General features: G+C 49.9%; 1 protein-coding gene across 1 annotated transcript; it reads right to left on the reverse strand.

Annotated features, from left to right (window-relative positions):
- Window positions 1-564: 564 nt before the first annotated feature.
- On the reverse strand, window positions 565-15,796 carry VEZF1 (vascular endothelial zinc finger 1). Its single transcript, XM_065647172.1, has 7 exons — window positions 15,600-15,796; window positions 9,625-10,322; window positions 8,841-8,904; window positions 7,648-7,831; window positions 6,157-6,372; window positions 3,998-4,042; window positions 565-3,649 (listed from the first exon to the last, which is right to left on the reverse strand). Exons 1-7 carry the CDS (start codon window positions 15,630-15,632, stop codon window positions 3,222-3,224), a joined length of 1,668 nt encoding a protein of 555 aa, XP_065503244.1. The 5' UTR covers window positions 15,633-15,796; the 3' UTR covers window positions 565-3,221.
- Window positions 15,797-21,956: the final 6,160 nt, after the last annotated feature.

Here is a 21,956-nt window from a genome sequence, read left to right on the forward strand (position 1 = left end):
GCACTGTGGGTGGTTGTGCCATAATCCTCCCTTCCCGGCGGCTCCCGAGCCCAGGATGAGCTCCCGTGCCATCCATCCGCCTGTCCTGGCAAAATTCAACCTTCCAACTTCCAGCCGGGGCTGAGCCATTAACCGAACGCTGAATGCTTATGGAAACTTAAGAAGCGAAAAATACCATCCCCCCCATTGAACTACTTGCAATTGGAGACCTGAATGGGCTCGATATAAACCCCGCTCAAATCAACAGCAGCAATAGGCTTCCCTGGGTGTTGGACTAGATCCAGCTTAAAAGTTTCCATGAAATAAACTCGGCTAAGCGCATCAGCTGCACAGAAACTAACTCGCTGTAACAGGAGCATCTGTTCTTTGCATCCACCATTTTCTCAGAGCCTCCGCTCCCCGGTGCCGCGGGGACACGAGCTGCCGTGCAAACCGCATCGTCTCTCGACATGCTGCGGGTTAGAAGGTAGCATGCAAGCCGTATAAACTATTTGACCAGGTAGCTTTCATTTGTCAAAAAAACAGCTGAATGTATTTGGTACGATGGCATTACAACGTGAAATTAATGTCTGCATCGAGACAGCGGAGAAGCACACCTCGGAACCAGTCATACACAGTACAGAGCAAATGTTTACCCAAGTACAAATGAAACAGGTTGACAATTAGCTAGTGTAGCTTCGTGGACATAAACCAGGTACATTCAGGCAGAACCAACATAAAATAAAAAGGAAACAGCCCTTTTCCTATCCCACGCTAAGAGCGCCGTGGTTAGTGGTTTGGGAAGCCTCTTGTCACGTTGAAAAATTTCCTTGCCGGTGTTTAATGTGTTTATTCTACTGCTACTCTGCTGGGATAAAAATAACGTCAGCAGGGCTGGACGGAGCACCCACTCTCAATACTGCAGTAATTAACAACATACAATTAAGTCTCACACCTGTTTATTGTGAGTAATTCATAGATAACCACTTCTAGTACACATTTTCATCTTGGCTTTTAATGCTTTTGGGTTTTTTAAAGCTCACGGACACCCAAACTTCATCTAAGGGTCATCTCTGTGATTCCCCCAGATGCGGAACGCTAGAGCTACCACGTCGGAGCGGTGGGAGGTGGTGGCAGTGCCGGGGTAGGGGCTGGATGGGGAGCTGCGCGTCCCCTGCGCCAGGCTGTGCCGGCTGTGCCGGTTGTGCCGGGGCAGCCGCTCTGCACGGGGCAGCGGCACCCGCCTCGGCACGGCTGAGCGGGAACAAAGTCATAGCTACATGTTCTTCTCTACAGTTTTGTTTATTGAGACAAACTAATTAAAAGGCACAAACATAGGGCATATGTTTACATGGACATTATAACAAACATATACATTAAAAGTGTAGGAATGTGTTTCCTTTCTGCTAAACAGAAAGTTCCTAAGCTTTTATATATACAAAAGTTGTACAATTTGATGTCCTAAAGTACAAAAGATCATTTATAAAATTATTTTACACTAAGCTCTATTTTTTTTCGGTTTTTTGTTTTTGTTTTACTATGTAGTCCAAGCCCCTAGACCGGTTTCACGTGATGATACAGACACCTGTCACCTGAGCCCGCAGCCCGGCAATCTGTGCTGCCCCGGCGGCCGGCCCTGGCCCCGGCGGTCCCGCCAGCGCTCGGACACGTGCGCACGCTCAGCTCCACAGCTTCAACTTCATTCACATAAAAACTTCTCAACTGGCTTTTTTTTTCTTTTTCTTTTTTTTTTTTTTTTTAATGTAGAGTCTTGGGTTTAGGGTGTTTTTTTTTTTTAAAACAAAGTTTTAAAAACGTGAATATGTGACATGATAGTCTAAAAAGTATATCTGTCTCCCTAAATTTTGCTTTCTACTTTATGTACAGATAAACAGGTTAAGAAATAAAAAGCACATGTAGCTTAAACATGTGTGACCATTTGTGGAGAAGTTCTGGGCTGGGTAGTTCAAACCATCACCCCAGAACTCCCACAAATTGATAGAAATGTGTTAACACAATAGAAGAATAACGTAAAAATGATGATGTTTGCAAATATTTACAAAGTTGAACAGATTTGCACAACACTTGATTAAGAAATAGGGGAGAAATTAAAAGACGCTCTCTGCTTGTCCTGGAGGGGCATCCTACCTAGTTAGTGGTTAGAATAAAAACTGTATACAATTTAATATAAGACAAAACTTCTAGTGAACAACTAACACGTCTGTCCCCTGCTGCAACACCAGCAGGCTCTGACTGGGAGGCACAGGGCATAAAAATCACACCCAGTGCCTCCAGAATCTTCCAGCTTAAAGCAAGATTTCTGAAGTTCCAAAGCACTCCTTTTGCTCCTAGATAAGAGTCCCATAGGGGTCTGACTGTTCAGAGACCATGTGTACATACATTTCAACTCCTCTTCTGTCAGCCATGGCTGTTTCTCACCAAACAATAACAGTTTTTTTAAAAAAATGTTGACTACAATGCTATATTCCCTTAGGGTAATATGTTGGGTAATATTTACATCTCCAAATATCAGGTCACAATCCCTATTATATGTTGAAGTTAGAATGATAAGTTATCATATGCTTTGCATATCAGAGCTGGTATCACCTTTCCCATAGGGAATGCTGCCTGAAATTATCATATTCCCAAAGGTAAAATGCATATTTTCTCCAAAATGCATTTTTTTTAATGACAACATTGTAATGCATTTACTCATTAAAAAAAACCAAAAAAACCAAAAAAACCAAAACATCAACACAGACAAAGATTCTACACTAGCTCAGAAACAGTGGACTGAAGGACTGGCAAGTTAAAATGAGCCATCCGCTCTGCTAAACATACAGAGGGGTCTTTGCTAGTGTTTAGATTCAAATAATTTTCTAAGTTATAATTTGGGGGATAAAACATAAAACTGGTTTTTTAATAACTTTTTTTTAAACTCTGGCAAATAAGCATCTGCTCTAATTCAGCATCAGTCAGCTAAAAGGTAAAACTTACTTTAAATGAAGTGCTCCAGTGAAACTCAAGTTTGAACCATGTGAGCCAAATCAACAGGGGAAGGAAGATGCTACTATGGTCTCCGATGGTGCTTGTTGCCCCAGTGTCTTAGTCTGAATTTATTATTAACTAAAACAAAACAAAAAAAAAACAAACAAAAAAAACCCCAACCAAACAAAACCCGAAAAAAGAACTGCTGGTAAGGATTCCATTTTAATCCTTTTTTAATACTGTTGAGGAGTTTTTTACCAGGGGGGCGAGGTGGGCAGGGCCTGGGGCAGGAAGGGCATGCTCTCCACCGGCCGCATGGCGATGTTGAGGGGACCCGCCAGCGTCATGGGCGTGGGGAGGTTCATGGGGGACGTTATGGTGACGGGGTGCGCTATGTTCACTGGAGCCGTTACTGGGGTGGGTAAATTGACTGGTGTGGTGAGCGTTAATGGAGATGTCATGGACAATGGACTGGTTATAGTTACAGGATGCCCTAGGTTCATCGGGCTGGATATATTAACTGCACTTGATACATTTACTGGACTTCTCATGCTCATTGCAGCTGCCACTGTGACTGGGTTTGTGATAGTCCCAGAAGCCACAGAGGACGTTATATTGAATGGAGTAGTAAGAGTCACAGGCGTAGTAGCAGCAGTGGAGGTTTGGCACAAGTTAGCAGCTTCTAAAAATGAGACATAAAAAGACAAAAAGTTTTTAACACATAAAAAACCATGGACAAGATTTAAAAATAAAACAAAAACAAAACCAAAAACAAAACCCAAACAAGAACAGGTACAAGTTCTCAAATAATTTTCTTTAGGAATTATTAGTAAGTTAAAACTGTTAACATTCTATAGCCTACAAGAAATACAAACTCTCATGCAGTTCATTTCAATGCAATATTGTTTTCCTGAGAAATCAAGCGAGGTTGTCTTATAAAGAGGGTTTCGATGTTCATAAAAACAGTATCGTACAATCAAAAAAATCCTCCCAAGAGGAACATTATAAATAGAGGAGAGAGTGTACATACCGAATGGTACGTACTCTATAGCCTTCTCAAAGGTGAACTGACATTCTGTGAAGGTTTTAAAAAGTCATTATTAGGGACTGATAAGCAAAGCCCGTTTCAATATTCACCTGCTTATTTCAGTCTTAATTATTGCTACTAAATCGTTCCACTGATCACAGTACTTCTACTTAACAATTTTCACGGCTACCCAGTCAGTACATCTTTCAACCCCCATTATCTCCTCAGCTGTCACACACACTACAGCTCCACTCTCAGTTGTTTTGTGGTTTTTTAGGTCTGTGCTTTTTTTTTTTACTTTGTTTTGCAGTAAGCAGGCATTAAGTGCCGCAGAAGGCAGAGGCGGGTGGCTGGGCCCTGGGCAGCGGTCCGGGCGGCGGGATCCCTGGGCATCCATCAGCACCACCTGCCGGCTCTGCCCTTCTGGGAGGCTCCAAAAAGAGAAGCGGGTAAAGGGGAGGGATGACTGCTAGAGAAACCAACAAAAATATATCCTACATCAACGCTACGGCACGTCTAAGTCGTGTCTTATTCCGCAATTGTAGGGCAGGACACCAAGCTCGGTCTAGACCCACGTTTCAGGAGGTTAAGCCAGGAGCAAAGAGTCCACTCTTGCCACTGGGGCAAGACAAATGAACCAAGACAGAGTTAACTTTGAAAGCAACATTAGCCCCATTCAAGGGTTACTGTTGGTTCTTCAAAGTCCATATCTAGGAGGGGTGGAAAGGAAGGGAAAGAGTAAAAAAAAAAGAAAAAAAAGTGAAAATAAATCGTATTAGACTAAAAAAAAAATCCCATCTAGTGTTGTAAAGCCAACACAAGAGGTGGCACTAGCAGAGGAAAAGCAGCAGCACGGGCACTGACCGGTCTGGCTTCGCCTTCCAAGCACAGAACATGCAGAGACACATTCCAGCCCATGCCCCTGCCCCAATTAAATCAAACTAACACCATCAATCTGACCACGCTTCCCCCCATCCACCTCCCTCACCTGCCCTTCTGTCCAAAACCGCTGGTTCTGTTAAACTACATCCAATAATCTCAGTAAGACAGGGAAGAGGGAACAAGACACAGTAGGAAGGAACAAGCAGGAAAAATAATTCTCAGAGATTGGCTAAATCTGGCACCCATTTGCTTGTCTATTTAGTGGCCTGATGACATTTAACGTTTCTGTTATCACTGCATTGTAACATGAATAAGCTGTTCTATACTGTCTGATCACAGAATTCAATTGGAATAACAATCAAGACGAAAGGAGCTAGCAGCCTAATACACAAACAAGACCTAGAAAAGAAAAACAAGAGTGAAGAAACTGAAAAGTTTAGGAGAAAAGAAAAAAATAAGGTGAGTCAAAAACATTTATTACTAAAAACAGCTGGTGAAAAACAGTAAGTGGTCACTAAGAACTTCTGCTAAAACATGTAATCCACAAGTCACATGGTAGGCATTAGAAATCGAATTGTTGAGACTTTAAACTGCTGTAACCCTAACGGACACTACATTGAAGCAATGTATTCTTCACAAAACTGACACATCGACCAACATCGGAAGCTGTTCAGCCTCCATTGCAGTAGCACAGGTGAGAGTGAGCTGGGAGCAGCAATAAGAAAAAAACATCATCACCTCTTAGTTAACTTCGTAATGGAACAAACAGAGAGAGGAGTCAATTCTATAAGTTCCAAAAAGACAGTTACGTGATGCTAAAGCGAATGGAATAAATTCGGAAAGAAAAGATGAAAGGGACACAGAAAGCACCTGCATGCAAACTGCTGCTGATGCAACACCAGAGGGTGTGGTGTGTGTATATATACATATATATGCACACCAGTTAACAAGGGGTAAATATGCATAAACACAGCTAAAAACCACATGCAAGTCAAAAACACACTCTTGCCTCGGAGCAGGCACAAACATCCCACTGTAATTGATGATGGCTACGTACACACGCAAGCACAGAGAGCAGAGGGAAGTTAGTAATGAGGAGCTCATTTACAACAGCCTTAATTTTGGTCTTGTTATCCTCCCGCTAGCTTTTACCTATGACTTCTAACATCGAGAATGAAATTTTCATGTAAGATATCCTTTTATGACACCTTAAACTCCCTACACATCTGCTAACTTCAGTATCTTATAAAACCAAGACAGAAAATACTGGTTTATTTTACCTTTCTTCCTGGCTTTGACGGCCTCTTCCCACAACCTCAGGGTCTCTACCTGCTTTCCCGGCCAACTTGTGACGTGTTGCTGCTGCTGCTGTTGCTGCTGCTGCTGCTGTTGTTGCTGTTGCTGTTGTTGTTGCTGCTGCTGTTGTTGTTGTTGTTGCTGCTGTTGTTGCTGCTGCTGTTGCTGCTTCTGATTGCTGGTCTCTTCACTCATGCATGCTATGCCAATTAAGTAAGAACACAAATTCACCTTGAAAAGTTACTCTGTTTTCTGCTGAGATGAGAAAGGCTTCTTCCATAAAGAGTGGGTGGAATCTCACAGGATTCCAAGAGCAAAAATCACAGAGGTGTTTAAAAACATATAATTAATTCTATGTTTTATAAAACCTGCTTTTCCAAGATCTAAAAACCAAAAGATCAGTCTGCTTTCATTGTCAACAATTTTCAGTTTACCATTACCTCACAGAACAGCATGTTACTACTCTCTGGCCACATTACAGCTCATCATTTGCACCTCTAGCAACTGCCGTAAATGCCTCGTGAACTGGCTTAGCACCACCGAACCGGCTGGAGAAGCCAGAGCTGTAACCCTACACCTTGAAAAATACTTCACGTCCAAATTTCAGTTTAAGCTCAACAATCAGGCATTTTAGACATTCCCGGTACCTTCAAATTATGCAGGAGTAACAGGAACTGAAAAGATCTTGTAAATTAATACTGTTTAAGGACAAAGCTTCCAAAGATATTCCTTACTTCTCCCTCTTGATTGCTCTGAAAACCCATCTTGTATCACTGACCATGTAGGTGAACTTAAGTTACGGGTATTTTAATAGGGAAGATTTGAAAGTCAAGTCTTCATTTGCTTACTAGGCACTCCCAGGTTCAGGCTGCAGCACTTCCACTGGGTTTGAGACTAGAAGGAACTATCACAACCATTTCATCTGAACTGCACACCGCCCGCCAAATGCCATTAATGCCCCAAACGTACCAGGGCTGGATTTAAATGCTTTTCTTGTTCGCTACTGCCAGAGGAATCATTGAGCCCCAGGGAAAAGCTCAGAGAAAGCAGAGAAATCTTTCTCCTAATTTTGATAAGCTTTAGATGAGGCTCCAAACTTGAAACCTGGCAGATCTTAGCAGTTCTTAAATATTCTAAAAACTTCAGAATTATCTGTTGGGACTGCTAGGCCTGCACAGTTCAGGAAGCAGCACTGAACGTGGAAGCTGAGAAAACCTGGGAACTCTTTTCTGCCAGAGATGGGTTATTCTCACAAAGTGCAGGGCATTCCTAAGGGATAAGAGCACAGTCTAGCAGCAAACTCATTCCACATCTGCCAATTTCTTGAGCTGAAGAAGATCCTGTTATCAAATATCTATTTTTAATAGGTGCGAATACCCAGACCGATGGGTATGGTTTTGCATTTTAACGTCATCAAAGGCAATTCCCTTTGCAAACACATTGTTATTAGAAATGTTTTTAAAACGTTCACCTACTTTTATTGATGCCTTGTTTACAGGTATTACAGTTGATACTTTGGCTCTGCCCGTGTGTCTTTAAGTGGCTGGTGATATATGCTGCACTCAGAAGTTTACCACAGATATTACACGATACCTTTCCTTCATGGCGCACCATGTGTGTCCGCAGTCTGTCTTTGGTGGCAAAGGCAGCAGTGCACGTCTAGACGAAGGACAACAGTTACACATGAAGTGCAGACAGCATCAGCACGTGAATTACATGCCCACTGTAAGCCTGGTTTACCTTGTAGGTGCAAACAATATCCTAAGGATACGGACAACCTTAAGTTCTACCTGTATTTACCGAGAAACCAAAATCAAACTGCTAAACAGAGACTGAAAATGGAAGTTGGCTTCTGAGATAATTAGGCCAAAATCATACTCCATACTAGCTGACCCTTCTTAAAACAGCGAGTTGCCATACCTACCAAAACAGGAGGTGGCTTATTAAAAAACTCTAAAATGGGCAAAGTTGTGTTCTGATAATATTTTTACTGCACAAATCTGAACTTGAGTTGCTCAATTACTCCTGTTCCTATCCAAATCAGAAGAAGGAAACGAAACCTTTTTCTAACACTAGTATTTTACACAAGACATTTATTTATTATGATGAGTCACTAAAACACAGGCTGGAACAAGCAGGGATATTCCAAGCGAAACAGTTAATTGTTCAAGGGCAATCAAGTTATTTGTCTTATATTCAAGTCATCAACTTACGACAACTTGCTTTCACCTTCCAGCAGAATAACAGATCCAGAATCAGCTATTCCAATCCATTTTAAATAACGGGTATATCGAGAAACGAATTTAATTTAAATATGCTGAAAACCACATTGCACACATTACTCCAGTAATTAGCCCTGAGCCGAGGACGCTGTTACAATCCTAATACTATGTTAAGCTTATGCTAAAACAGCACACCTATATTGTTCTCCAAGAAAGCAAAAAGCCGCTAATCTTCCTAAAAAAGTAGCCACAGCATCCTTTTAAATTGCCTCTACACTTACATCAGAACTACAGTGCTGCTGGTATGTAAGGCAGATGCGACTTTATTCCTAAACGAGCTTTCCAAAGAAAACTCCAGGAGTGAGTACAGTTCCGAAAAGATTATTCATCTGAGATTCTAATAATACAACAACATACTGTTCTTAACAAATCATTTTAGCCCTTACTTGGCATTTGAAGGGTCTCTCTGTTGAGTGAACATGTTTAACGTGACAGCTTAAATGATCAGGCCTGCAAAAAAAAAGAGAGGAACAGAAAACGCATATCGTTACAAATACACAGTAAGGACACTTGGCCAGCGGTGCTGAACACTGCGCTGCTGGCCCCTTGCAGCCCCGTCCCTCTGCACATCCCCGTGCCCCCGCGGTGGCTTTCAGCTTGAGTAACACGTGGTTACGCTGAGACCCAACCCGCAGTTTAAAACTGAACCGTGTTCTTCTTACACACCTCAAAATGGTACGTTTGGTCGTACCGTGTGTAAAGGTGACCGATCAACAGCTCTACAGATTGCAGTCTGCTCTGTTGCAAGCACAGACATTTTCACTAGAGGCAGCAGCAATGCGAGCTCCCCCACAACGCTCTGCCCGCACACCCGGCCTTGCTACGGGACAAGGAGACGGTTTGCCTGCCAGGCCCCCTTCGGTCATGGACCTTCGCAAAGGCTGGTCAAGGAGCTCTGTGGTCACCACCAGCGACACAGGCACGTGTCCTACGGGACCTGGATAAGGTCGCGAAATCTTTTCAAAACACTCTTGTAAAAGAGCGAGCGCTTTTGGCCACTGCCAATCTGGCTCAGACCGAGACCCACACCCTAGAGGTAAACAAGGCTCTTTATCCCCTCACCAATCTTCTAAGATGTCTGGTTCTCCTAGCCCCTCGCTATGATAGCTTAACCCTTCTTGGTTATGAAAAGCCAATACTTGAGCTCGCCTGGGATTTTCTACATGGTACCTCGAGAAGCCTTTTCCACAAACACCACAGGTGTAGGGTTTCGTGATGCCACCTTCGTGAGACCTCACGTGGTAGGTCATGCGATCCTTCCTCTTGAAGCGCTGATTGCAAATTGGACATTCAAAGGGTTTTTCGTCCGAGTGGGACAGCTTGTGCCGGTTGAGGTGGTAGACATCCCTGAAGGCCTTTCCGCACATCTCACAAGCATGGTTCTTCTTAACGGGCTTGCTGGGCTTCTTGACCGTCGGAGTGACCGCCATAGCCGTTGCGCCGGCGCTACTGCTGGGGTTGGTGGCAGAGGAAGACGTAGTGACTGTGGACAGGATGCCTGCGATGGTCGAAACCAATGAACTTCGGCTGTTGTCACCAGCGATGGTCGAGATAAGGGGCACCATTGTGGTAGGAGTTTTCTTTGGCCGTGACACTAATTTTATTCCTGTGTGGCAGGACTCGTGACGCCTCAAATGGTAGCTGTCCCTGAAAGCTTTGCTGCAGTAAGTGCACACAAAGGAGGTTTTAGGTTTTTCCTTTTTAATCCCAACAATAGCATCCTTTAATGTTTCTGGTGCAGGTTGAGGTTTCTGCGTTATTGGTAAGGGCAGAATCGGCTTCTGATCGGGTGGCTCAACAGCAGAGCTCAGGAGAGGCAACAAACTGTTCTGTGCTGCCTGCTGTTGGTGATGTGAGGCTTCGTGTGCCTAAAACCAAACATTCACACTTAAATTCTATTGATGGGTGCTCACTCTGACACGGTGAGAACATTTACACACTACAGGAAAGCACATTCTAGAGCAAAAGCCGTTGAAGTAGCGACTGGAAAAGGTTACATAATTTGGGGTTTGGACAGGATAAACCGCTCGCGCTTTAAATGCGTTCACCATGCAGGTTCTGTGGAAAGTGCAGGATGGCACACACTGGAACTATCAAATCATTATTAAGTTTCTGGAGGGCAACACTTCTTAGGGAAAACAACTAGGTGCTTGTCAGATCTTTTACTAACACAGCTTTTGATCTTTACATAACAGATAACTTGTTTTGATAACGATCATATCAGATGCCACCTTGAGACTATCTTTGGAGCCTATGAATGTACTGATGGGAGTTGCAAAATAATGCCCCACCTTTAAGCTGAGCTTAGTGCACATTCAGAATTAAACTGCAAGCACAGAGAGCCAGGGTGCGATAAGGCATCTTATTTAAACAACGTATTCATACCAGTGTGTTAGCACTGAAACCAAAGCAACACCAATCGAGAACCGTCTAAAGCCACATTTCTATATTTAGCAGGTTCCCGCCACATTTATACACTGACCACTGTGCTCTTTGCGTCTGGAAACTAATAAGAATAGCGACATGTTCTTTTTCTTCTCGATAGGAAGAGAAGCTAATCGATAAGCACTGGGAGACATCTAGACTTGCTGGAGAACACAGTGGCGGGGGGGGGAGTAGGAAAAAAAGCCCTTGGAGCTGTTTCAAAACAGCCAATACCAGCTGATCTGAGCTGGGGAATCAGACGGAGAAGCTGGAGGGAGGGGGCAGAGGGGACCCCGCCAGCCTGCCCCGGCAACCACCGCCCAGCAGAGCTCCGCAGCACGCTAGGGCAGAAAACACTATTATTAAAACTCATGCACTCAGACTGGGGCAAAACCCTGGCAGATACAAATTTAAAGTGGTTTAGAAACTACACAGACCAATTCAGCCTAACGGAGCATTAAAATAAATCACTCTAGCACCTTAAGCCAGTTTAAGCGCGTCTGTATTCAAGATGTGCCTCAGTCTCATCAGACCAGTTTTAAATCGGTCTTGTCACTAATGCAGCGTGCCAGGTCTGAAGCTGAGTTTGGGGAAACTTGTGTTCCCATTAGATCAGCTCTGCAGCCTCCCAGGACCTCTCCCCTACGGTTCCCTTCACAAAACAACACGACTCGAGGCTGTGAGAGATGAATAAAATGCTGGGCTGGCTTGGGAGCCCCAACTCGCTTACTTTTACATCAGTTGAGGACGCACAGCGTTACGAAGTGCGCTCGGGCTAATACTGAATCCATTTCATCACGTCCTTTAGAGACGACAGTATTTCTAGAAGCTCACTTTGGGACTTTTTCTCAGTTGCATCCAAGCTCCGGCCGCTTTGCCTTTCCCGATGGCGGCAGCAGCTCCAGCCGCCTGGGTGCGACTCTCCCGGGGCGTGCACAGCTGCAGCCGCTCCTTTGGCAGGTGACCTTTGGATAAAAGCCACCGGTGGACACAAACACTAGCCCACGTGGGTACGAATACGTGCTCCCTAACACCCCAAGCCTATCTGACAGGAAAACGGTTCATGGGAGAAATCCCAGATTCGGTGCGATAACGAGAGACAAAACTCGCCCGAATCGTTAGGAACCAGGCCAGCCTGTCCGTTTTCATCTGCGTTTTATGTCCCATCTGTGCCGGAGCTTGGGATGCAACAGGTAAGCTGAGTATTGCCACACCGCAGCAGCCACCTCATGCAACAGCCCGAGGGGCCGGTTTGCAGCAGCGGTTGCTGAAGAGTCGAACGCTGAACTCTCCTGGAGGCTGCGCTGCTAAATCAGGGCACGGCCCCAGCTCCAGCCTCTCTGCTAAACTTCTGCCAGACTTCAGTGACAATTGTGGATTTTCAACCATTTATTTTTCCATGTTCTTAAAAAAGTGACTGAGACACCTACATTGTATAAAAAGAATAGAGTACGCACAATACACATTGCAAGTACAATATTGAGCAAGTTGCATACCTAAATACAACTTTAATTTTAAAAAATTCTGAAATGTTTTACAGCCAACTTTAAATAAGCATTAAACAATGTTGTTAAACTGCATCAGAAGACACTTAAGAGCACCTAAGGATAGCTCCAGAGATACAGTTTCAAAGGCAGAGCTCGCAGATCGGATAATAGAGCCCAAATCCTTTGGACAAGGTTCAAACTTATGCAGTTTATGGATATTTTTAAGCCTTAAAGAATCATCAGCACTTCAAGGTAATGATGCACTTATTCCTACAGAACTGATAGAGACGGTGGCCATAAAACAATGTATATTCATCAGGCCACAGGCTGGGAAGCCGCTGCTTATGTAAGCCTGCTTATCTGGGTTCCCAGGCAGGCAGCGTCATTAGCAGCGCTGTCTCTAACGAACCCTCCGCCACGCGCCCCGTGCCTCAGTTTCCAGGGGCTGCCCGTGCTCCAGCCTGTCAAAAAAGGCTCAGGCAGTATTTTTTTAACTTTCTGTTCGAGGAGGGAAGGCAGCACCTGCTGCACGCCTTTCACGAGTCGTTTTTATTCAGGCACAGACCGCAGCTTTACTTGACCTAGCAGTCATGGCAAGTCAACATTTTTGCGATATTTTGCTCGCCTGGGACAGGCTCTCCTGCAAAATATCCTCATCCTATCACTAGTTTTTTCTTTCCTGGGGAGCAGTAAACAAAAAAATACTGTAATTCATGACCCAAAGTGGTAGGATGTGGCATTGTGAACTTCCAGTGCCAGAGGCTAAAATATTTTTGCGCTCCAGCCTTAATGTGAGAGCAACAAATTAGCATGAGTCATATCTTGAACGCTCCGTTTGATGGATGATTCCTCCTCGCATTAACAAATAACAACTTTCACTTTCCGAGGAGATATTAAAAGTGGTTTTCCAAATACCCATTTCAGGGACTAATAAGATCCAAACAGGAGCTGCTTATTCAGTGTCACAATTGTTTCTTTTTAGAGATACAATTCATCAAAATGCCACCTAAACACAATCAAACAGCTTTATTTGGAAAGGGCAATTTACAGGCACGTATCCCATTGCTAGCAAGACTAAAATTAAAACTTTGGAACCTCCTCTAAAAACATTTTGCTAAAAATTACAGCTTTACACACTGCTTATTAAACTGTCCCTTAGAAACCCTGTCACAGCTGAAACACACACTTGGCAAAACTCCCCCCGCAAAGAACCAGTGCGCGTATTCGGTCGCTTGCATTTGTTATTTAACTGATACCAGGGAGGGAGGCCGGGAGGGGCTTTTAAATCCACCTTTTATTGCTAGTTTTAACCGACTGGTTGGATCTCGGCTGCTGGTGAGAAGGGGAAGAAGAAAAACTGAAGTCCCATCAGGAGTATCTTAACAGTGCTTTCTGCTGGGTGCATCAGGATGCTCGCACCCCAAATCGTTGGTTTTAACAAAACGACTCGAGAAACAATGTTCAGCATTTATTGCGAGATCTTAAAGCTTTATTATTTGGGGGGTAAAAAAAAAAAAAAAAAAAAATCAAGAGGAAAATTTCCACGTCACAGTTTTATGAAGATGCTTCCAAGTCACACATAGCTGAGTACGTTAGGAGAGTGAACTGCTGACTCCTTAATTAAAAGCAGCAAAGCCTTCTCCTAAATCAAAGTGTGACATCGCTCTTTCAAAATACAGAACCTTTCACAAAAATAAAGGCGAGCAGCAAGAAGCTGGACACGTACTTGAAAGTATTACTTGGCATTTCTCGCCGGGGTTGCCGCAATACCAAACCACCAGCCTGCGAATAATTTCCCCTCGAAAACGCTCAGCTGTGAGCCTGGGAGGCAGAAAGGCGATAAACCAGCCCCAACTCGGAGGGAGATGGCCCTAAACTAAGGAGATTAACTTCTTAACGTGAAGTTGCCTATGTGCGAATCACAACTGCCCGCTAGAGCGAGAAATAATTCGCGAGACCTCGGCCAAACTCCACGGCATCACCCGCATTCGTCACAAAAAGGCGGAAAACCCAGCGCCCGGCTCCCGGTACCGGCTCCCGGAACATTCCCGGCGTGTTTTCGGAGCCAGAGCACCCGAGGGAGTGACTCATCCCTCGGTACTTGCAAGGAAATCATTTTTCCTCTCTAAAGGAATGGTGCTCGCTCTTGGCGGATTTATTCATTCAACTCAGGTTTTCAAACTCGTGTCACGGGTTGGGTTTGGGTTTAATTCCGAGGAGGACAGTGAGCGAGCGAGCGACCGCCACTGGCAACGTGCAAAGAGGATTATTTTACCTTGAGAAAGGTGATGTGTGGAGCTTTGCCTTTTTTTTTTTTTTTTTTTTTTTTGCTGCTGCTGCAATTACACATTTTCTGTTTTCAAGCTCAAAAAGAGCAGGAGGCATCAGAAAACAATCTGGCGTGAAAGGGCTTGGCTCACAAAAGCCAAAGGAGGATAATTTTTTTTTTTTGGTACACTGGATTTTCTTTGGAATTACATAAACAGCGGTGCTTTTAAGTCGGTCTTTCGCAGACAGAAGGGGGGAAAATTGTGACTCAGTTGGCAAAGGGAGGGGTTGCACGCTCTCCCGTCCCCATTCCTCCTCATTCCCGTTACCATTTCGCCAGTTTTTACAGAAATCCAGCCCGCTCGCGTCCTATTTTAAAAGAAAACAAGCTCCCTCGTCACCCGGCCCCTGAGTCAGGCTGTTTAAAGAGGGATTAATTTATTCTCCCAGACACGGTGTTTGTTCCATCGGGGTTTTGTTAGAGCTCGGTGGAAGGTTGGGTGGGTTTTTTTTTTTGTTGTTTTTCTTTTTGGCGGGGGGGGGGGGGAGAGAACAAACAAAACAAACAAACAAAAAGAAGCTAATTCGGGTTCTGGAGGGAAGAGCAAAATAATCAGAAATATCAAAATTATAAACGCCGCCCTCTTTCTAAGGAAAAAACGCAAGGCAAAGCATCCCGGGGCGGCGGCGAGCGCCGAGCGCGATCGGCTCGGGGGCGGCGGGCGGGAGAAAGTGCAGGAGGGAAAGGAGGGAAAAGCGCAGCCGGCGGCGGGGCCGGGCGGGCGCTCCCCCGGCGGGCCGGGCCGGGCCGGGCCCCGCCGCGGGCCGGGGGAGGCGGGCGGGAGGCCGGGCGGCGGCGCTGACTGACAGCCCCGGCCTAGCGGGGAGCCCGGCGGGGCGGCCGCCCGCCCGCGGCCGCTGAGGGGAGGGGGGGCGCGGGCAGCGCCGGCCGCCGCGGGGCCTCACCTGAAAGAGGAACGCGGTCCAGTTGGCCTCCATGGCGGGGGCGTCCCGGCCCTCGGCGGGCGGCGGCGGCGGCTCCGGCGGCGCGGTCCCCCCCTCCCTCCCCCGGGCCCCAGCTACATGGAGCCGACAACAAAGCGGCGGCGGCGGCGGCGGCTCAACATGGCAGCGCCGAGCGGCCGCTTCCGCTAACCTCCGGGCTGCACCACTGCGGCCCAGAGGGGGGAGGCGGCGGCGCGGCGGCCCGGCGGGGCGGCGCGGGCCCGGGCCGCCGCGGCGCCGCCCCCGCCGCTCCCCTCGCCGCGGGGCGGGCGGCGGCCTCGGGGCGGCGCGGCGGGGCGGCGGGGCGGGCGGTGGGGCCGGGGCGGCGCGGCGGGCCGGCCGCCCCCCCCGCGGGGCTGGCAATGGGCCGGTCCCGGGCTGGGGAAGCCGAGGCGAGCTGTGGCGAGAGAAGATGGAGGAGCGGCCGAGCTGTCCAGCGCCGCCGCCGCCTCGCCGCGCCCCGGCCCGGCCCCGCGGGGGCCGCCCGCGCCGCCCGCCCTCCCCTCCTTCCCTCCTTCCCCTCCCCGCCCGCCCGCCCGCCGCCCCCGCCCGCCGCGCAGGGAGGGAGCCGCGGGGGCGGCGGGGGGCGGCTTCGCCCGCGGGTGCGGGCCGGCGGCGGGAGGAGGCCCCGCACGTGCCGCCCCGCCCGCCCGCGGCAGCGCCGGGACCCGCGCGGGGGGAGCGGCGGGGTCGCCCCGGGGGTCGCCCGGCGCCGCCGCGTCCTCGGCCCGCCCGGGGCTGCTCCGCGGCCCGCCCGGGCGGCCGCCGCCGGGCCTCGCAGCCAGCCGGGCCGCGGGTCTCCGGGGCCGCCGAGCCCCCCGCCCGCCCCCGGTGCTCAGGGCAGCTCCCCGCGGGCAGGGCCGCGCTCCCGGCGCGGCTGCGCAGCCCCCCCGCTTCCCCAGCGACACCCGTCCGAGTTGCAAACCGTCCGGGTTCGCTGCTGTCTCAGGCGTCTCCAGCGCAGCACCTGAATGCAAATCAAAGCCACAAGCAATTAAGTATATACTTACCGTTAATTACGTGTTTATACACATCAAGCACGTCCCTGACAGCGGCCCTGAGCTGCCCGTGCGATGGGGGCTCCGTGTGCCCCCCCAGCGGCCCGGGGGACACGGGTGGGTGCGGGGGCACCTGCGGCACCGCCCCGGGGGGTGTCCGGCGTCTATTTGGCAAGAAGCAGGTTAAACATAGCAGGAGGATGGGTGTTTGAAAACCAGACGTCTGCATACAGGCAAGGGCTGCCTTCCCTGGGACTGGCGGAGATCACAACAGGCTTACAGGACATTATTATTATTATTATTATTATTATTATTATTATTATTATTATTATTATTATTATTATTATTCTCCCTCGCTCCACTCAATCCTCTTCACTCAGGCCCATCCGTGCTGAGCCACGCTGCCCGTCGAGGCCTCGGCACCTGCTTCACCAAAAGCAGCCAACGCGTGAAGAAGTGCAGCCGAGTCGCCGCAGGCTCCCGCACAGCTTGACCCCAGCAAGCAGTGCCAAATACGGCTCGTGTCGAGGAAGGTTCCCGTGGTACTTCCCTCCCTACGGGAGAGCCGGGTGGTTTTTCTTGTGTTACAGATAATGCAAAGGCTGGTCCCAAAGCCCCAGCTCGGTGTAGCGCTGGGGCTGCAGCGGGGACCAGGGACGGACACCGAGCAGCCCTCGGCAGGGGGCTCGGCAGGGCTCCCAGCTCGGGTGTCGCTTTGTGCCACCTTGGGTGAGTGACCTGGCTGTGTGGTGCTGGTCCTTGGCCCTCCCTGAGTGTTTCTTCACTTTCCAAGAGCGTTGCAAAACAGTAGTTGTTCTGTTCAGAGTGACGCTTGCAGTCGTTTCATGCCTCTCAGGCTAGCTGCTAGCTTTTTTCCTTGAAAACCCAGCCCTCAAGTCAAGTGATTATGTCAAAATCTGTTTGCATTTTAAGAAAAAATGTTTCTCAGCCCTGTGCGCCCAGAGGAAAGTTTGTGGATATGTGCCCAGGGGGGATTAGCTGCCTGGAGGAGCCTGAGCCCCTGGGGTCACCCGCGGCTCTGAGAGTCCGTCTGCCTCAGGGAATTTGGAACCTGCTTCGTTTGGACCAGCCCCATCTGCACCGCGGTAAAGCTCTAAACCTCTGCACTGATGCATCCGCTAGGCAGCACTGGAAACGGGCAAAATCCCACCCTTGCTCTGCAGAAGCTCTGAATTAAGGAAAACAAACCAAAAAACAAGGAGTGGAATGGGTTTGGTAGCGCACGTGCGACACGCGCCCAGGGAGCGCTCGTTCTGCTGGGCAGATGCTCTGCCGCACGTCGGGAGCTTTCCTGCTCCTGCCCTTCATCCTGTCCCCGGCAGAGAGAGGAAACCCGCTGCGGAGTGGGGATACCGCTGCTGCTCCTGGTTATTTATCTCCCGGTCGATCAGTTATTTTTGTTAACGCTTATTAATGGAGACTTGGCAGAGCTCTCTTTGTTAAGGGCTCACACTCGCGTCAGTTAAAGGCTAAGAAAACTACCCAAGCGTATCGGTGAGTCATCGAAGAAATCCCGATGAGCACGTAGGAGGCTAAACTCCACGTTCTTGTTGTTTTTACAACTAAAGAACCAGGAGGGGATATGGGAACAAAACCTAGAAGACTCAAAACCTTCTTACTAAGTCGGGGGAGAGGGAAACAGAGCTGGAGCCGCTTTCCTCTCGCCAGCGTCCGGCGCCCCTCGCACCCGACACATCCCGCAGCGCAGCAGCGATCGCCGACAGAAAAGCTGCGGTGGGAGCAAAGCGAGCGAAGGGCTGCAGAAAATCCCCGGGGCGAAAAGAGCCTGCAGGAGCTGTGTTTGTCGAGGGCAAGTCTATGCCAAACCTGACGAACTTTCCTTTACCCAGAATTATAATTGGAAATATAAGAAGCCACAGTGTTTGAAAACATGTATTTACATTATATATGCCCCAAAGCAGAATAAACAAAGGTTAGATTTGTAAGCTCTCCATCTTAATTAACGCAGCACTGCTTTGGACAAACCCACATAACAGGTGGCTTGAAGTATTGTGTTATTTAATTTATACTTTCCAGCTCCCTGAGTCACTGAGCTGGGACAGTGACAGCACCAGCAGCCACCCGCTGCCGCTCGGCTCCCCGCGGCGGGCGGGCAAAGGGAATTTCTAGGGCAGTGGGAACCGTGTGGCCCATTTACCACCATCCCCAGGCTGCTCTTTCCTGCCTTTACCAACACAAATCTTCCCTCTTTTCTCTCTCAGCACTCCCCACATTGTTGGGAAGGACAGGGACGCTGCCAGGGCCCCCACAGCCGAGGCTGGTCTTGGGGAGCCCCCCGGGGCTGCCCCTTGGTGCCACAGCCTGACGCCGGTGCCGCCGAACCCCCCACGCCTCCTGCCACCCCCGCGCGGGACGTCCCCTCCGCAGGAGCGATCCTCACGGGTAATGCATCAAACCAATTCGCGGCACGACTGGTACAGAGAGGAGCCGCTGCCTCCACCGTGCTCAGCCACGAAACAGTTAATAAAGTGCCTATTAGCACAGGCGCCATTAGCTGTCCTGCCTGCTCGGGATGCCGGGCAGGGGGATGAGCGATGAGCTCCCTCCGCCAGCCCGGGAGGATCGTCTGAACTCTCCCTGTTTTACACAATTACCCTTGCAGAAGCCCCCTGTGCGTTAGGACCCGTAATGGGACATGGGTGATAAAATAATAATTTGCTTTTCTGCTGTCCGCGCATCTTGCGTGGTTGTAGAGTGGACGAGTCGGGCTGGGCGAGCGGCTGCGCCCCTGAGCCTGCTCACCGGGACCCACAAAGCACCTTCCCCAGCCCTGCTGCCCACACGCCGTGCTCCGGTTTCCTCCGGCGAGCATGTGCTTGCATCGCTAAGAATAGAAAATGTTGTCAAATATTTCAGCTTTAGAGGAGCCCCTTTCTGTTTGTGCTCTGCTCCCTGAGTGATGCGGCGGGCTCTGAGTTTCACATCTCCATGAGGCTGAAGAGCCCTCGAGTGTGTAAATAAGCTGCAACGACACTGCCGAGAATGTGCTCCCTTCGGGCAGTTTCCCTTCAGCTGCTTCCCAGCTTCTCTGGTTTCTCTCTTTGCAGCCCCAACTTCCCTCCCCAACTGACCAGGGAAGATAAAAAGAGAGGGTAAAATCTGCCCACAGCTACAGAGTCGTCGTCCCTGCTGCCACGCAAACCTGCTGCCATCCATCTGTCTGTCCGTCCGTCCGTCCATCCATCCATCCATCCCTCCACCCCTCCACCCTGCTCCCTGCCTGCACCTGCCCCAGGGCTTGGCGGGAGCGCTGCCGCTGCGGAAAGCGCCGTCTCCTTCTCGTAATTAGCACATCTAAAGGATCGCTCCACTTTTCAAAAGAGGAAAATAGGATGCAGGAAATTACCAGCCGGCTCAGCTGAATCGCCACAGAAAAGCACGGTGCCGATCAATGGAGAAGCAGCAAGAAGCTGCTCAAAGGGCGGGAGCCTCGTCAATGGGGCTCGGTGGGGACTGGATGATGCTCGACGCCCCGGTTTCACGTTTTCAGCACCAAAATTTGAAACGTGCGTCGCTGCAGCAGCCATGTGCAGGGAGGTAGGGAGGGAAACTGGAAAAGCCAGCGCAATGCCCACAGCGCTGGAGCTGTGGTGCCACGAGGTCCCCACGCTGTCCTGGCAACAGGGACACCTCGGGTCCCTGTGGAGCTGCGTCAGCTCCCACCACACCCCAGGGCTCCCCGAGAGCCGGGGGGCCCGTTGTCCCCGCCAGCAGGAAAAGCGGGAGCGTTACGGCCACTTTGGGCGTTCAGCCCTGGTCCGTGCAGCTCGGAACCCTTCCCCGCTACCGTCCCCGCCATGGGAGCCCCTCGCCCTCCACCATCCTCCCCCATCTTCGCCACCCGTGAATCCAGCACCGTCCCCCTCCCACGTCCCCGCAGCCTGAGCTCTGCTGCCCCGCACACAGCAATGCCAGGGCCGGATCCCCTCCTGCCAGCTCCGCCGCGTCCCCCCAGCCCGGCACACGCCAGGAGACGCTCGGTGCTGCCAGACGGTGCAGACGGTGCGGCCGGCGAGCTGCGGCGAGGAGGAGCGTGGCGAGGAGCGTGGCTATCTTCAGCCCTGCAGCGCGCCGGAAAAGTGGCGTTATCTCTTCCCACCTCCTTGTCCTCAGCTGTGCTGGAGCTAATCTCCGCTCGGCACCTTGAGCTGCCCCGCGCCACGAGCACCCAGCGGCCCTTTGTTGTTATTTTGGTTCTCTCCGTCACAACTTTTTTTTCCCACAGAGCCGCCCTTTCCGCCGCTCAGCACGCCGGCCCTGGGGACAGGCTGCTGGCGCGGCCGCCGTCCCCCGGCACGGCCAAAACGACTGCCCGTGCCCCAAAACCGGGGCCACCCGCCTCTGCTGCCGCTCAACGGGGACACACGCGGGGGACGCCCTGCGAGGGTGTGCGGAGCGGGGCCACGATGCCGTGCAGCGCAGATTGCTCACGCTTTACACCAAATACCCAGTTTTACGCATGTATAGGGTATTTCCAAAAGACAAACCAGATTTTAAGGCGGTGTATTTTAAGGTCATCCAGATCAGTCAATAACGGTGGCACAAAACCACAGTCTTTGATCTGTCCCCACAAGAAAAAGCCACAGGGTGTAATGTCTGGGGGCCTTGGGGGCCAAGGGTAGTGCCAAGTCTTGGGGTCCCGTGCAACCTGCCCAGCGTTGAGCCTGTGGGTCTATCCTTTTTGAACACCCTGTATGTGGTTTGTATATGGTTTATATATGATTTATGTATGCTTCGTGTATGATTTACACAAAACCACGCAGGTCTACAGGGTTTTCTGGTTTGTACCAGGATGTTTCAGGGACCGGCTGGTGGGCGCTCACCGACCCCTGCCCGCGGCACCGTCCGCCCCGCGCCGCCCAGGACGTCCTCCCCAGTTTGATTTGAAATCTTCCCCAGACAGAGCGTGCACCGGTTCCTCAGCGGCCGCTCCTCCGGTTAATCACCACTGACCATTTTTAGTAATAATTCCTGCGGGGCCGAGGATGGCAGGGAAACATCCACTGCTGCCTCGCTCCCCTTGCCACCATCTGCCCCGGCTCTCCTGGCTGTGCGGCGGGCACGGCAGGTCAGTGCGTTTGGGGAAAAAAACCCCACGGGCACTGAATTAGAGCAGCCAAGCCGGCGAGGAAATCCTCGCGCTAATCCCTGATCTTTCACTGACACACGGGCAGAGCTCGGCCGGCCGGCTGCTCCCTCCTCCCGCCACAGCTGGGAACCGCGGATAAAGCTGCATTACCGTCCCTGCGAGGCTGCTGCGATTAATAGCAGCGAAGAG

The sequence above is a fragment of the Caloenas nicobarica genome, chromosome 17 (genome assembly GCF_036013445.1).
Source record: "Caloenas nicobarica isolate bCalNic1 chromosome 17, bCalNic1.hap1, whole genome shotgun sequence".
NCBI lineage: Eukaryota > Metazoa > Chordata > Aves > Columbiformes > Columbidae > Caloenas > Caloenas nicobarica.